Source organism: Herpailurus yagouaroundi, unplaced genomic scaffold (assembly GCF_014898765.1).
Source record: "Herpailurus yagouaroundi ecotype Mexico unplaced genomic scaffold, PumYag 202, whole genome shotgun sequence".
In the NCBI taxonomy this organism is placed as follows: Eukaryota; Metazoa; Chordata; class Mammalia; order Carnivora; family Felidae; genus Herpailurus; species Herpailurus yagouaroundi.
In genome coordinates, this window is record NW_024412433.1 from 7,204,143 (window position 1) to 7,219,653 (window position 15,511).

Genomic DNA, 15,511 nt, shown 5'->3' on the forward strand with positions numbered 1-15,511 from the left:
TGAACTTGGGGGGAAAAGCTAATCAAAGACAAAAGTTGCAATGACCTCTGGACTATTAAGGACTCAAACCCCTCAGGAACGAAGGTTCAGGTCACCCCAGCAGCTGAGGGGCTGGTGGAGGGCAAAAGGAACATAGAACAGGTAGGAAGGAAAGAAGTTGTATAAATATCAGCCACCGTCTCATGAGCTGGTACGGAAACAACTGTAGCAGCTATGTATATTTTATTCCTTACTTTTTGTAGGGGGGATTACCCTCTTCTCAAGATGGTTTACTTTTTTTTTAAAAGATCTTATTTTTAAGTAACCTCTACACCTAATGTGGGGCTTGAACTCACAACCCCAAGACCAAGAGTCATGTGCTCCACCAACTGAGCCAATTAGGTGCCCCCTCCTAGCACCTATTCTTTTACATATATGTTTGTAGATATAAGCCAATTTTTCTATTTCTCCATATTCTCTCTCACACGCACGCACGCACGCACACACGATCCAGGTGAGATCATAAGTGGAGAGGCATTGGTGTCACCTACAAATGGACAGAATGACTGATGGGATCACTGGATACGGTGTTAAGGGTTTCCCTACAAATTACCGGTTTTTCAGTAACCTTACCTTTTCCCAGTTTTGCTACCAACCTTTTCAACTCCAGGTTGTTGTGTTTTTTTTTTTCCCCTCATTTTTTTTGATTGAATAGTTAAGGTGGTTTCTATTCCATAATGGGACCCTAACCTGCTTAAGGCTTAATTTCATATTACTAAAGACAGAAAATCAGTTAAGTGTGCCCTATATGAGGCTTACCACACTTGCATTTCAACTTGGGTCTGCTTCAGGAAAACTGTAAAGGGTGCTTATCATGCATCATCCAGGACCCACACTGAAACACAAGTGCTAAATCAGAAAATACCCTGGGTCAGCAGTATGCTGCAAGGCAAGCATGTACAGATGTACACACAGATCGTACATACTCCAGAGATTGGAGAGGAGTGAAACCTCAGCTAAGCAATGGTCTCCAAACTTCCCATTCAGAACTTAAAAACACGGGTGACTGTGTGGCTCAGTCAGTTAAGCATCCAATTTCGGCTCAGGTCATAATCTCGCAGTTCATGATTTCGAGCCCCGCGTCGGGCTCTGTGTTGACAGCCCAGAGCATGGATCCTGCTTCAGGTTCTGTGTCTCCCTCTCTCTCTTCCCCTCCTCTGCTCACACTGTCTCTCTCTTAAAAATACTTAAAAAAACAAAAACAAAAACAAAAACAAAAAGAAAGAAAGGAAGAAGAACTTAAAAAAATAATTTCCAATGCTGGGTCCCACTCCAAACTAGAAACTCTGGGTTCATGGAACTCAAGGACCGATTTTTGCTTCCAAGTTCCACAGATAACCTGGTGCCAGCTAATATACAGGCCCCTAGAACCCATGACACATTGCCTCCTTGAAGGCTTCTTTGCACTAATTTTACGATATCCAAAAAAAGTGGATATCCCATGCCCCCTACTTGATATGCTTTACTGAACCTACATGAGCCCACAAACTCCCTTCTCCCTTGCAAAATGGCCCACAAATGGTAGTCATCCAGCATTTATGCACTGGGCACCGTAATACGCTCTTGTATTGTAACTTATTAGTCCCAACTACTTGATAGTTCCCATTTCACGGATGGGGGGGAAAAAAACCTTGCCCAAAGGAGGTGGTGGTAGGACCAACATTCAAATCTGACAGCTCGACTCTAGGACCTCCATTCCCGAAACTACTTGCAGGTTCATTCCACAGAGTACCTTTAAAAAAACCCACCCCAAACGCAGACTCTGGGTAGAACTGGGAGATTCTGGACACAACAAGGCTGGGCCTTTGGAAACTGCTCTGGGTTCCCAGCTCTGCACAAGAATGGAAAGCAGAGCCTGTTCTGAGCCCGCTCATTAGAAAAGATGGAGGTCCTCAGTCCAGAGGCCAAACTGGGGTAGTTGCTAAGATTCCTTTCCCATGGTCTATGTGCACCAACTACCCCAAACTTGTGCAACTTCAAAAGAGAACACTAGAGAATATTACTGTCAGAGACTGCTAACCGCCAATGCAATATCCATTCTCCCCAGGGCTTAGAAACAGAACTCCAGTGGCACTTCGAGTGGCAGCACACTCAACTAAAAGCCCCAAATTTCCAGCCTTTCTTGCAACTAACTTTGGTCATGTGTTTACATTCCTGACAGGTTAAGATTTTAAAAAAGCTCCTTATTGGGGGCTAGAAGCAGGGAGGTGTGCTTCTTTTGCTTCCACTCACTCCTTTCCTCCTGCCTGGAATATAGGCTTGATGACTGGTGCTCTAGCAGTCACCTTGGACCACGAGTGACTGTGAGTATGTAAGCCACAATCAGGATGGTGACACAAAAGAACCCAGGTCCCTGAGCAACATGTCAGCCTTGGATCGATGACCTCCAGATTTCACTTGAGAAACCATCTTGTTTCACTTTGCTTTTTGTCTCCTCTTATATGCAACCGAACTTCATACTGACCCACTGACAATTTTCAGGACTGCTTCTCCGAGAAACTCAAAAGAAAAAGTACTTTTCGGTCAAGGAATGCTATTCTACCACCGTACTCAAGTGAACAATCTTTGAGAGATGATGGCTCTGCTTAATACCCCCTGAACTGAACTCAGTGTCGGTGCTATTTTGAGTCTTGTCCTCACGAGGTCATCACTTTGCCAGCAATGACAGGGGGGCAGTGATAGATTTTAGGCCGCAGAGGAGTAATGAAGGAAAGAGCCCACTTCTCTTCCCTTGCTTCCAGCAGCTATGTGCTGTTCCTCCCATACAGTGAACCATAGCTATGCTGTTTTAGTTGCAAAACATTCCCACTGACGGATCCCTGGAGGGAAGCTCTCCTCTCGAAGGTTCCCGGCCTAGAACTGGGAACTACTAGAACTACCGCAAGCTGTGCGGGTTCATCATTCCCAGGACATCCGGTGACACCCTTCAAACGAACCCCACACATCTGGCTGCTTCAAGGTCCCAGGCTCCCCACGACCTCAGCGAGCACTGCAGCCTCCTCACCAGGAACTGCCTGCACTCAAGCAGGGCCAAATCCGTCTCCAGAGCTGGGCTATTTCTTTTCGCTCCAAGAAACCCATCAACTGGGAGGCCAACTTCCATCTGGAATGTGCTCTTGGTTGTAAGTTACCACCTATTTGGAATGTGCACGCCTGAGGCTCTTGTGAGGGAATTCTACTTCCCACCCTGGAAGCACAAGAGAGAGACGGGTTCATTTCACAGAAGCGTTTCTGTCATACAGATTTTTTATTTTTATTAGTAACACAGAGAGGGCATTTTGTATAAATTTCAATTTCTTAGTCTGATCGGTTTAAAGAAAGTGTGTAAAAGGACACACACACCACTATGTTACATATTTATACAATGGTTGCCTAAAAGAAAGGTAACTGTATCCTAAAATTAAAAAGTAATCCCCCAACTCAGAGCTAATGAAGAGTTAAAATTCCTTGATGTAGATGCATAGCTCATCTTATGCAGCAAACTCTCCCAAATGGCAACATCGCCCACCCCGCATGCTCTCCTACGACGTGACCTTACCACATCGCTCAACAAGGATGGGGACAGTCCCATGTTCCCAGCCCGCTGAATCTGGATGGGTGTGCACGGGCTTTGCCGGAATAAAAGTACCACAGAGGTGACATTACGGAACTTCTGAGTTTAGGTCAGAAAAGGTGATGCAGCCTCTGCTTGGTTCTCCTCGGGGTGGGTGGGCGCCAGGTGCCACCTCAGCCCACCCACCCTGAGGATACCGTGAAAAGGAATAGATGGTTCCTCCAGCCGTGAACCCAGCTGAGCTCCCAGCCAACAACCAGAATCAACTGCCGGCCACACCGAGTGATCCGTCTTGGCCTGCCAACCTAATCGAAGCTCCCTAAGATTGTCCCAGCTGACATCTTAACCGCGATCAGAGGCGACCCCGTGCGAGAACTGCCCAGCTAAGCCCTTCCTCCAAACTGTGACTCTTAAAACTGCCAACAAAATGAGGGGGTTGTTGTAAATAAGTTTGAGGTAAGTTGTTATGCAGCAACAGTAACGAGAACACCAACTACCTGGGGGGGAAGGTCTCCATAATAAAACTGTCTTGTCTGGGTATGTTTTTTAAACATCCAAATTAAAATAAGTAAAAGCAAACCACGTACAAAACAAATACTTTAAAACTCAGAAAGAGTTACGTTAATGTGCAAATAAGTTTACAGGAAGGGATACAATGTGGTGGTTGGAAGGGAGTGAACAGATGAGGATGTGAAAAGGAGCAGGACTGAAACAGAAGAACATTTCTGGGGAAGAGTGGCTTGTTTCCACTAAGTGGGAAATTCCTCAAGTAGAAGCAAGGTTCTTGGTTAAATGGAATGTTCCATGATAAAAATGACTTTGCTCCCCCAAAGGTACCTACCCCACCCCAAATGTTTGTGTTCTATTTATTTTTATTTTCTCTGAACAAGCACACGGTGGAGTCCAGTTTGGAAGGCGTGGGCAGGCTCTGGAAGGCACATTCAGGCGTGTGTGTCTGTGGTGTGAGGGCAGGAGACGACCCACAAGTCAGCAGAAAGGGACAGTGAAAGGGAGTAAAGACATTTGGTCAAACTTACCCGTGTTTATCGTGCCCTCTACATTCGCAAATACAGAACCAGCCAGTGTTCCATAACCTGGCAGGAAAAGTCACGGCTGCTTCGATGTCTCGGGTGCTCACGTGCCTGGAGCTTCTCCACGGTGCCAAGAAAACGGTTTAGCGCAAAACTTAGCCTTGACAAAGGTGAGTACACGAGGTGCGCTCAGACAGAATACCACCATGTTTTATTTAAGTTCTTTTTTATTTTCCTCCACACTGGCAAAAGTTCCGAGGGAGCTTAAAGTTTTGTAAACATTTTAACTATCCCTCTTCCCCACCCCCCACTTTTGAATTTACAAAGCAAAGGAGAGCAGGAGTCCCAAGTTTGAATGGTTCCCCATCTCCTCATGCTATTTGATCCAAAAACTATATACAAGTTTGTAGCAGTCTCTGTATAGTTATTGTACATGTTTGGGAGGGAGGGAGGAAGGCAAGAAGGGATAGGGAGAACGGTGACCCAAAAGAATAAAAATAGAAACCAAATATAATCAGCCAAAACCAAACTGCTCTCAGAGCAACTCCAGCCTTCTTCAGGCAATGACGACCGAAAGAAAAGGTGCTCGACTAGGAGCCACCGAACCACAGCACTTCTCACACAGGGACGGACGGTCCAATGGCTCCAGACCAAAGTGTGATTGGCAATTCCAGGTGATGTTCTGTGGGGGGCTGAGGGAGGCAGGAGGAGTACTTGTTTATAAATAGGGCTTGAATACGTCTGTAACTGAAGTGAAGGGGTATTAGGGGGCCATGATCAGAAGCCAAAGCCAGGCTTCTCTCCCGCTTTCTCTCCCATCCCCTCCACCCCACTGCATTCTCCTGTGTAGTGGTTTCCATGGATGAAGGTCTTAAAGATGGTCAGGTTTTGTATGTTTTCTTTTCGGAAAAGGCAAGCAACTTGCCATTCCAGAATCTTTAAACAGAACCTTTTGGGGCCACAGCAAGACACACACACAATGCTCTGAGGAACCAGATGAAATTCCGGGCTTTTATCAGAAGCAAAAGTTTATCCCTATCCAAAATGAAATTATACAAATTCATACATATGGTAAAGATCCTAGCTGCCTCTTAAACGAGACAAATTTTCAGCAGAAAGGCCCAAAACAAACTGGTCCTAGTCCTCTGAAGTAAAAATATTTATGGGAAAAAATCAGTTTTTGTAAGAAAGGAAAAATTAAGAATAAGTTCTTCTCCCAGGCCATAGAGTTTCCTTTGTCCAATCAGGTTGGAGTATGCCAAGGGAGAAGTCAGCTTGCTTGGAAGTCACTACCTAATGAAGAAAAACATGAATCCTTTCTCCGAAAGGATGCTCAGAAAGAACAGGCGAGGGGTGTGCAACATCAAACCAATCCAATCTAAACTCCACCCCACTCAGGGCCTCTTTGATGCAATCCCAGAGTTAACAGTGGCAATGCAACCTTCAGACTGGGGGTGCTCTGTCTTTTTGGACACTCAAGTCCCAGTTCATGGCATTGTGTGGCTGGCCAATGTCTGTTACCATTAACTCTCTTCACGATTGCACCAGTTAGACCCCTTGCTCTTACGGGGAGTTAAAAAGAAGAAAAAGAAAATAGGAGGGAAAAAAGTGACATAAGAAAGTAAATAGCTATTGGCAGATCCCAACACACTTTCTGGGACACAGTAGATGAAATCACGGCACAGTAAACAGGTGCTGCCCAAAATCAGCCTTGTTGGGGAGGAATCCCCACTGCCACCCCCAAGACACAGGGTCCAGTCCACTTATCTAGTCTGAGATGCTCACCAACAAAAACAATTTAAAGAATCTTGGACACAAAGGGCTAGAAGAAAAAGCCTGAGATGATCGGTTCTGTGATTTGTTGCAGAGTGATAAAGAGTAAATGGTGAGTAAGTGTTGTGTCCAAAGGTGGAGAATCCATGGTCAGCAGAGAGGAGAAGGAAGGCCAGTCCACTGGCAGGTGCTCAGTAGTCATCCAAAGTCTCGATTTCACCCATATTGAGTCGCTCTGATGAAGCATTGACTGAAAACCCTGCCGGAAAAAATTGGCAATGAGTGACCACACCCGAACAACCATGGGGCTTGAATTCCCATCAGTGGGCTGGAAGAGAAGTCTCTCGTGTTTTAGCTTGCCATAGGGATACTAAGGAAAGGAAGAAGAAAGAAGAATGAAGGTCGGAGAGTGGTATCCTGCCCTTGCAGTGAGAGATTCTTTATTTTTATTTACTCCTCAGGGTTCTGGTATAATTTAATTAGGGAGGGAAAAAATGAATTACGAACTAGCGCCTTAGCGATTCCTGAGAACAATCTGGCTGTAAGCATGTGTTACGGCCAAGTCGGGGGCTGGCGGGGAAAGTTCATTCAGGATGGGCACTTTAATAGAGATGTGGGCAGAGGGGAGAGAGAGAATAACATATGCCAAATACTTTGTAACTACCTGACCAGAAGACTGTGAATTCTAAGTGGGATAGATATTACTTCAGTCCCACTGGCTATTGGGAATACTTTTTCCCCCTCAATGGGTCAAAAACGTTTTCAAAGTTTCGGCCAAGAGCTTTTGCCATTCGAGGATAGGAGGCTTCAGGCAAGATCCACTACATGATCCTGTGAGCCCTGAGAGTAGAGAGCACAAAAAGATTACAGTGCTTGCAAAGGAAGGGATTTCAGTTAGCCATATGGATTAACCAAAATGGAATCTGGTTTAGAGAAAGTAATATTAGTACCACCATCGAAGGCAACGATCAGTACTCACAAACACTACCAACGTTTGAAAACCTAATCCCTTCAGCCACACATATGTAATTTTTTTATAAACTTCATAACCAGAGATAGATAAAGTATTATTAACAGGGCTTCTTTGGAACAAGGGACTCCCCAAAAGCTTTCAGTTCATCTACCCTAAATGAAATCTGTTCAATCTGTTTCAGCTCTTATCTGAGTATCAAAAAGTAAACTCTCCTATGTAAAAGCAGTTCGTTGTTAACATTACTTGAGTGTTCTGCCCCCTTTTTTCTTTAATGTTCAAGTTTTCAAACAAAGACACATTTTATTTATTTTTTTAATGTTTGTTTGTTTATGACAGAGAGAGACAGAACCCGAGTGGGGGAAGGAGCGGGAGACAGAGAGAGCGGGAGACACAGGATCCGAAGCAGGCTCCAGCCTCTGAGCTGTCAGCACAGAGCCTGATGCGGGGCTCAGACCCACGAACCGCAAGATCACGACCTGAGCTGAAGTCCGACGCTTAACCAACTGCACCATAACAGTGCCCCAAACAAAGACACATTTTAAATGTATGGATAATAGGGGCACCAGGGTAGCACTGTCACGTAAGCGTCCGACTTTGGATCAGGTCATGATCTCACGGTTCATAGGTCTGAGCCCCACATCAGGCTCTTCTGTGCTGACAGTGTAGAGCCTGCTTGGGATATTCTGTCTCTCTCTGCCCTTCCCCCACTTACACTTTCTCTCTCTCAAAATAAATTAACTTTAAAAAAAATAATAATAAAAAAGGCTCACATAATAAAAATAGCTTAATTACACTATATTCTTGACTCAAAATATCAAGATTTGATATTCCTCAAGAGGAAGAGACAGAGAGGGAGAGCAAGAGGGAGAGTGAGCGAGGAAGCTGTGGTACAAGCTGCTTACAAGGCCTAAGACTACAAGGGGTTAGGGCTCCAAACCCCAACCGTAGTTCTACCCATCAACTGTGTTCCCACAGCCCACGAGACTTTTGTCTTGAAAATAACAAAAGGCTTAGTTAGTGTCCCTATTTGAAAGTAACAGTTTAATTAGGTAACTATAAAAACTTAAAGACCAAACAGCTTATGAAATGAGCTATGACTCTATTCAGAAGCAGGTTTTTGACTTCACATGTATCTCAAGAACAGATGAACCGTGATAAAAACAATGAGCTACATGCGATAAAAGTGGAAACGTAATAAAAACACAAACTAAATTAATTTTAATCATGTGAAGACGGAAAAAAAGTGGGCCAAAAAAAAGTTCCTTACCCATGTCAGTACTTATTAATCGACAATATGTCAATTACTGGGCTAAGCTTTTAGCAGACATGGTTTCATTTACTGGTCACAAAACCCAGCACGATGGGCAATACAAAGGAGGATGTAAGCCCACTGTGCCTGGTTCTAAAGACTACACTCTGTTAGGATCAGAACAAATGACTACCTCTCACTCACATGACTTCTTTAAGGTCTGAGAGATCTTTTTCTTTTCTTTTATGTTTATTTTTGAGAGAGAGAGAGAGAGAGAGAGTGTGTGAGAGCAGGAAAGGGACAGAGAGGGAGGGAGACAGAGGATCCGAAGCAGGCTCTACACTGACAGCAGAGAGCCCGATGTGGGGCTCAAACTCACAAATGCTGAAATCATGACCTGAGCAGAAGTCGGATGCATAACCTACTGAGCCACCCAGGCACCCCTGAGTGACTGTTCTTATAAGGGAAGTATGACTGGGGGGAAATGCCGTTGTGTGTGAAACTTATCATATCCAAATAATGGATACTGGTTCACAAGGGCACCCTTCTATTTTAGAAGCAAAGTTCTCTTTTGATCAGTGACTACTTTCTCAATGGATAATTCTGGACCAAATTAGAACCTGTCTATTCTGTGCATGGGTTACTGTGACTGATGGACATTTATTAATCTTTCTCAATCTGTAAACCAATTAAGACATGTATCAAAATAGTAATAAATAGAAATGAGAAGGTAAGGGACAGAAATTAGTAATTATCAGAAGCATTTTCAGAGAGAAATTTAAATGAGCAGAAATTTTCATTAAAAGGTACAAGCCCACACAAATGAGTCTTCTCAATACTCTGTTGAACGTTTTATTTCCCTTATATATTTTTTTTCTTCCCCTTCAAGATAAATCGATTCCTTAAACTCTATTCCTAAAATAATCTCTCATTCTCCTGAAGGGAGTTTTAAGTCCCTTTCTTTCTGGGGTCTGTAAGAGGGATGGGGTCAGACTGAATATTTAATTCAAAGAGCTTTACCTCCTTTTCAGAAGAACCTTTTCTCTGACAGCCTACCCTTCGAGAGCCACAGCTAAAGAGCAATAAATAAGGTCTCCTTACGTAGAGCCCACATCCAGAATTTCAGGAACACTTTTAAATCTATATTCACCCACTTCTGTCAAAACTGGATGAGATGTGAGACTGTTCAATCCATTCTTAACATAAATTTCTGAGACAGGCAGAAGAAAACAGTGTTTCACCAGACCTCTCTGGCTCCAAGCCAGCTTTCAGGCCTCAGTTCCAAAGGACAATCCACAAAGGTAGGTTTTTATTACTGACATTTTGTTTTTCTCCAGGGCAGGAAACTGCGCAGGGAAGGCAGGGACCCTGAGGGCAGAGGAGGATGGCAATTCACCTCTCACTGTGTTTGCGGCTCACAGGGGCATCACCACCTGATGTCACCCTGGACCCGCCCAACACACTTCAACAACCACATCCTTACTCCATCAGCCTGCTCCATTTTCCAGGGTTCATCCTTTCAGCAAATGGCAACACTACCCATCCTGCTGCCCAAACCCTTCCATTCCCCTTGTCCAGCCAATTCTGTCCCCTAAGTTTCTGAAATCCATCTAACTCCTCTCCATCTACTGCCAAAACCCTATTCCAGGCCACCAGGACCTTTCACCTGGTCTATAGTGCAGCCTAATTAGTCTGTCTCCTGCCTGGGCCAATATCCCAACCTACTATCTTTGCCAATATAATCATTCTATTCCAGAAAGCATGGTTTTTAATAGCCTATTTTACATTCATTAAAAAAAGAGAGAGAGAGAATCATCTTAATTTCATCATAGCCTGTGAGGGTGTGAGGCCTATTTAAGAAACACAAGTGGCCTGCATCAACTTTGTCTAGATGGTTTATTATTCCAGAAACACTAATGCCTGTCCTTCCTGCCAGTCTTTCAAAGCCCCAGTTCTGGTGTCACCATTCCCATGAAGCTGTCCTAGCAAGAAGATTCTGGTTCTCAATGCTAGACAAGAATAGTTGTGGCCAACGGAAGAGTGGGAAGGAAACAGGCCTCCTGTGAAATCCCAGCCCTACTGCTGAACAGCTATGTGACTTTAGAAAATGTTCTAAATCCTCTGGGCCTTGATTTACTCACTGGTAAACTGGAAACATGACCTGGGAAGGCAGAATGACTCTGAAAATTGGATATACATACATACATAATGGATATCGACAAATACTAGTTGTCTGAATACCTGATTGGATTTATGGTCAGCTTCTTACAAATCAGCATTTAAATTTTTACAACTTTTACTTTTCTCCATTAGCATTATCTTCCAACTAAATTAAAAGGTCTTTCAGGAAAATTCATATTAAATATGAAATTTAAGGCTTCAAAGTTTACAGCACCAGACAATGTAAGTAAATACTTTTCGTATTCCCTAGAGCACACAAGGCATAGCTCTTACACTGATGTGCCGAGTAAATATTACTTAATTTAAGCTGGCTTAAAAAATTAATTTTATATAAGAAATATTTCCCTTTATGAAAAACATTCCATCAATGGACTCAATGATACTGCTATAACCTGCACACCCCAACACCCAGCTGAGACTTTAGGCCTTTGCTCACCTAATAAACTGGGATCTGCTCGGACCATCTTCTGCTTTTTCTTCTTCTTGCCACTTTGTACGGCCTCAAAATTGGATTGTTGGTTGTTGCTTTGATTGGTCTGAAATACTGAATGGAGTGCACTGTGATTCATTCCCCACACAGAGTCCTGTGAAACAAGATGTCACAACTGAGGTTACACAGTGGACACAAGTGTGGTCCCCTCTAAGAAAATGGTTGATTTGCCCTTACCTTATCAGGTACGAGACTAAAAACAGAAAGCCTATCATGGATTCTGGTAATAGGGAAACTAAGAGGAATTCACTGGGCCACTCTTTCCCTTCACTTAGATTCAGACATCCCATTCAAGTTCTGTGCCTCCAAAAGGCCTATCCTGGTAACTCTAGGTATCCACCCCACCGTGACAACACATCCGTCAAAACGTCTCTGGTATACAAGGAGTCTGTACCATCCACCAGGAAACCAAATACACAGCAAATAATCAAACAGACTTCTGTAATCCAGCAATTTACAGCAGAGTATAAGGTCCCTTTGTCTCTGAGCCCCAGGACAGCGAGGACAGGCTGCAGGCTGGCTGGCAGCATGTTACCAAACAAAATTAGTATCATGTATTTTATTCCCATTGGCAATCCTAGAAGAGATCTGGTCCCCAAATGTTATCCATACACTTTCTACCAACTAGTTGAACTATGAAACAGTCTATAAGCCATTCACACTTGCCTGTTGCTCTTACTAAAGCAACTCCATTTTAAACTGGGATCTGGGGCGCCTGGGTGGCGCAGCCGGTTAAGTGTCCGACTTCAGCCAGGTCACGATCTCGCGGTCCGTGAGTTCGAGCCCCGCGTCAGGCTCTGGGCTGATGGCTCAGAGCCTGGAGCCTGTTTCCGATTCTGTGTCTCCCTCTCTCTCTGCCCCTCCCCCGTTCATGCTCTGTCTCTCTCTGTCCCAAAAATAAATAAACGTTGAAAAAAAAAAAAATTTAAACTGGGATCTGATTCAAAGAGCTAGTGGAAGGCACAGGTGGTGGCAGTGGCAGGGGAAGAGTGGAGAGAGCGCGGTGAAAGGACAAGCCCGGCTATGTGCACACGTGCACGCACAAGGGGCCTCCACCTTCCAATTTAGGCACACGGCGACGCCATCTCACAAATGCAAAGAGCAGTCTGTATTGCTACACAACATCTTCCCTTCTGATCCCTCATTTCTCCTTGTGCTGTTCATGTTTATACGTCTCACTTTCCTTCACTTGATCCCCGTTAGCCCATCTACCCAAATGGATTTTAAACACCTTGTACTTCACTGTATCTTTTATACAGTGAGTATATGTAATGACCGGTATGAAATGACCGATAACAAACATGATCTCTAACACAATTACAGGACTAAAGAACACGAATATTCTTAAGCTCTCCATGAGCCTTGCCAGCTCATCTTTCATAAAACTTGTATAACTGATCCTCATTATTCACAGATTCCAGATTTGCAAATTCACTCACTGGCTATAGTTTATTTGTAACCCCAAAATCAAAACTTGCAATGCTTTTATGGTTATTATGAATATGCAAATGTACAGAGCAGTGAAAACTCTGCCTTGCCTGAGGAACACATTTCCAGCTAAGGTGGAACAGGGCAGTAAGCTGCCTTCTTGTCTTAGCTCCCATACTGTGAACAAGTATCTTTTTCAGCCTATTTAGTGTCATGATTTTCACATTTTTATGCTTGTTGGTGCTGTCACTGTTTGCAATGACCCCACATTTAAAGTGCTGTCTGGTGTTCCTCAGTGCAAGAAGGCTGTGCCACACCTTATGGAGAAAATACACGTGTTAGATAAGCGTTATTCAGGCATGAGCTCTTAGGCTGCTGGCCATGAGTGCAATGTTAAGGAATCAACAATATATTAAATAAGGCATCTTTAAACAGAAACACGCATAAAACAAGGTTACATATCGATCGGCTGACAAAAATGTTGTGACCAGAGGTTCACAGAAACCTAACTGGGTGTTTCCCCTGGAGCAACAGGTTCACTCTCCGCTAATTCAGTGTGAGTGGTGATCTACAAAACAGAACTACCACGAATAATGAGAACTGATTGTACTTTTACATCCCCGTCAACAACACACGAATGTCTGACATGCCACAGTAGTGTCAATATTGGGTACAGTGGATCCTGCGCACTGGAGATTTAACATTTGTAGGTGTTAACTATTCAAAAAAATTATGGGTCTATGACAAATTGGAATTTGCAATTTGAGGAAGATGTACGCACCACGGAAAATGGAATAGAGAACGATTATATGTGCTATTTGGGAAATTTGCAAAAAGTCTCTGGATATGTAATTTGAAATTATCAAGTCTACCACATTTCTTCTTAAGTGTATTTATTTAATCGAGAGACAGAGACAGAGAGAGAAAGAGAGAGAAAGAGAGAGAAAGAGAGAGAAAGGGAATGAGCAGGGGTGGGGCAGAGAGAGAAAGAATCCCAAGTAGGCTCTGTGCTGCCAGGGAGGAGCCCAATGTGGGGCTCGATCCCATGAAGCACAAGATCATGACCTGAGCCGAAATCCAGAGTCGGACGATGGACCCAGGTGCCCCAAATCTACCACATTTTAAAAAGCTACGGTATAAAAATGGGATCTTCTGGGGCACCTAGGTAGCTCAGTCAGTTAAGTGTTTGACTTCGGCTCAGGTCACGGTGTCACAGTTCGTGAGTTCGAGCCCACACAGGACTCTCTGCTATCAGTGCAGAGCCCACTTTGGATCCTCTGTCTCCCCTCTCTCTCTGCCCCTCCTCTGCTTGCATGCATGCTCGCTCTCTCTCTCAAAATAAACATTTTTAAAAAATGGTATCTTTGGGGCACCTGGGTGGCTTAGTCAGTCAAGCGTCCAACTTCAGCTCAGCTCATGATCTCATAACTCGTGAGTTCAAGCCCCGCGTCGGGCTCTGGGCTGACAGCTCAGAGCCTGGAGCCCGCTTCGGATTCTGTGTCTCCCTCTCTCTCTGCCCCTCACCCACTCGCATTCTGCCTCTGTCTCTCTCAAAAATAAACAAACATTAAAACAAAAATTTTTTAACTCACTCTCAGGAGCACCATACAAACTACTGCCTCATTCATACCTGCTGCTGCTGCTGCTGCTGCTGCTGCTGCTGCTGCTGCTGTTGCTGTTGCTGCTGCTGCTGCTGCTGCCGTTGGTTGGCTTTCTGTTTGGCACGGCGCTCGAGGAACTGCTTGGCAAACTCCTTGGCCTCAGATGTATCTCCTAGGTAGGCTCTAATATAATCATGGACCTCATAAGGAGATTCTACTTCTTTCAGGAAAGAAACAAATGTGGGAACTGCAACATGAGAGGGGAGAAGACATAAAAAGTAACAATGAAATATCACATGCAAGAAATCAGTTTCAGTTCTTAATATACTGTCACACCTACCACCAACTCAATCATGTAAACTTGAAAGGTAAGCAGCTACTGTGTTAAATATTCTTTAATCTACTGAGGGAAAAAAAAAAAGCCCACTGTCATTGCAATGACCAAAATTATCAAATATAGCATCAAGTCCAACAAAGACACATCATGCATGCTTAGTTTCACTAAATGTTACTTTAGTAAAAACTAAATGTTATATTGACTGAAAAAAACTGCTTGCCTAAGAAGTCACCCAGAAATTCATTTTTTCTTTCCTTAAATTCAATCAATTATTTATTAAGTGCTATGATGTGTGTCGGGCACCGTGACAGATAACTAAAAATACAACCACACGCCCCGGGAACTTTCACTTCATGGAGATGTTTGTTTAGAAAGGAATCAAATGGAGTATTGCAAGCAGTGTGGTGCAGGAGAAAAAGCACAAGTATCAGAATTAGACAGACATGGGTTGAAAACCTGACTCTGAAATTTGCTCGCTGTGTGACCTTGATGAATTACTTAACCATTCTGAGCCTCTGTTTCCTAATTTATAAAATGGGGATAATATCACCTACATTGTAAAGGTACCTTATGAAATTATTGCAAAAATTAAATAACTGGAATAACATATGTTAACTGCTAGAAAGTGCCTAGCACATGACAGGTGCTTAATGAATGGTAGCCATTACTATTATTTACTATTGTTTTCCCTGGTTCTTTCAGACCATTAGATATTGTTAACGATGATGCAAAGGAACGCTTCCGTTCCTTTACTGTTCTGTTTTTAAAACATCCTTGGTTTTAGTAGTTAAGATACTGGAGATAGACTAGTTCAACGTAGCCTATCAGTTACAGGAATCCCTTCCACACCAAGCTG

General features: G+C 43.6%; 1 protein-coding gene across 8 annotated transcripts in view; it reads right to left on the reverse strand.

The window, feature by feature from the left end:
- Positions 1–4,812: 4,812 nt before the first annotated feature.
- The window catches only part of GIGYF2 (GRB10 interacting GYF protein 2), a 153,539-nt gene continuing 142,840 nt past the window's right edge, over positions 4,813–15,511 (reverse strand). For 7 of the 8 annotated variants that reach the window (XM_040450663.1, XM_040450660.1, XM_040450662.1 and 4 more), the window contains 3 exons: positions 14,348–14,565; positions 11,236–11,383; positions 4,813–6,655 (listed from right to left, as the gene is read on the reverse strand). In XM_040450663.1, the coding sequence (XP_040306597.1) occupies positions 6,588–6,655; positions 11,236–11,383; positions 14,348–14,565 (434 nt within the window). In that variant the 3' untranslated portion in view covers positions 4,813–6,587. Of the gene's footprint in view, positions 6,656–11,235; positions 11,384–14,347; positions 14,566–15,511 lie in introns of those variants that run through there. The other variant, XM_040450665.1, reaches the window with a different exon arrangement.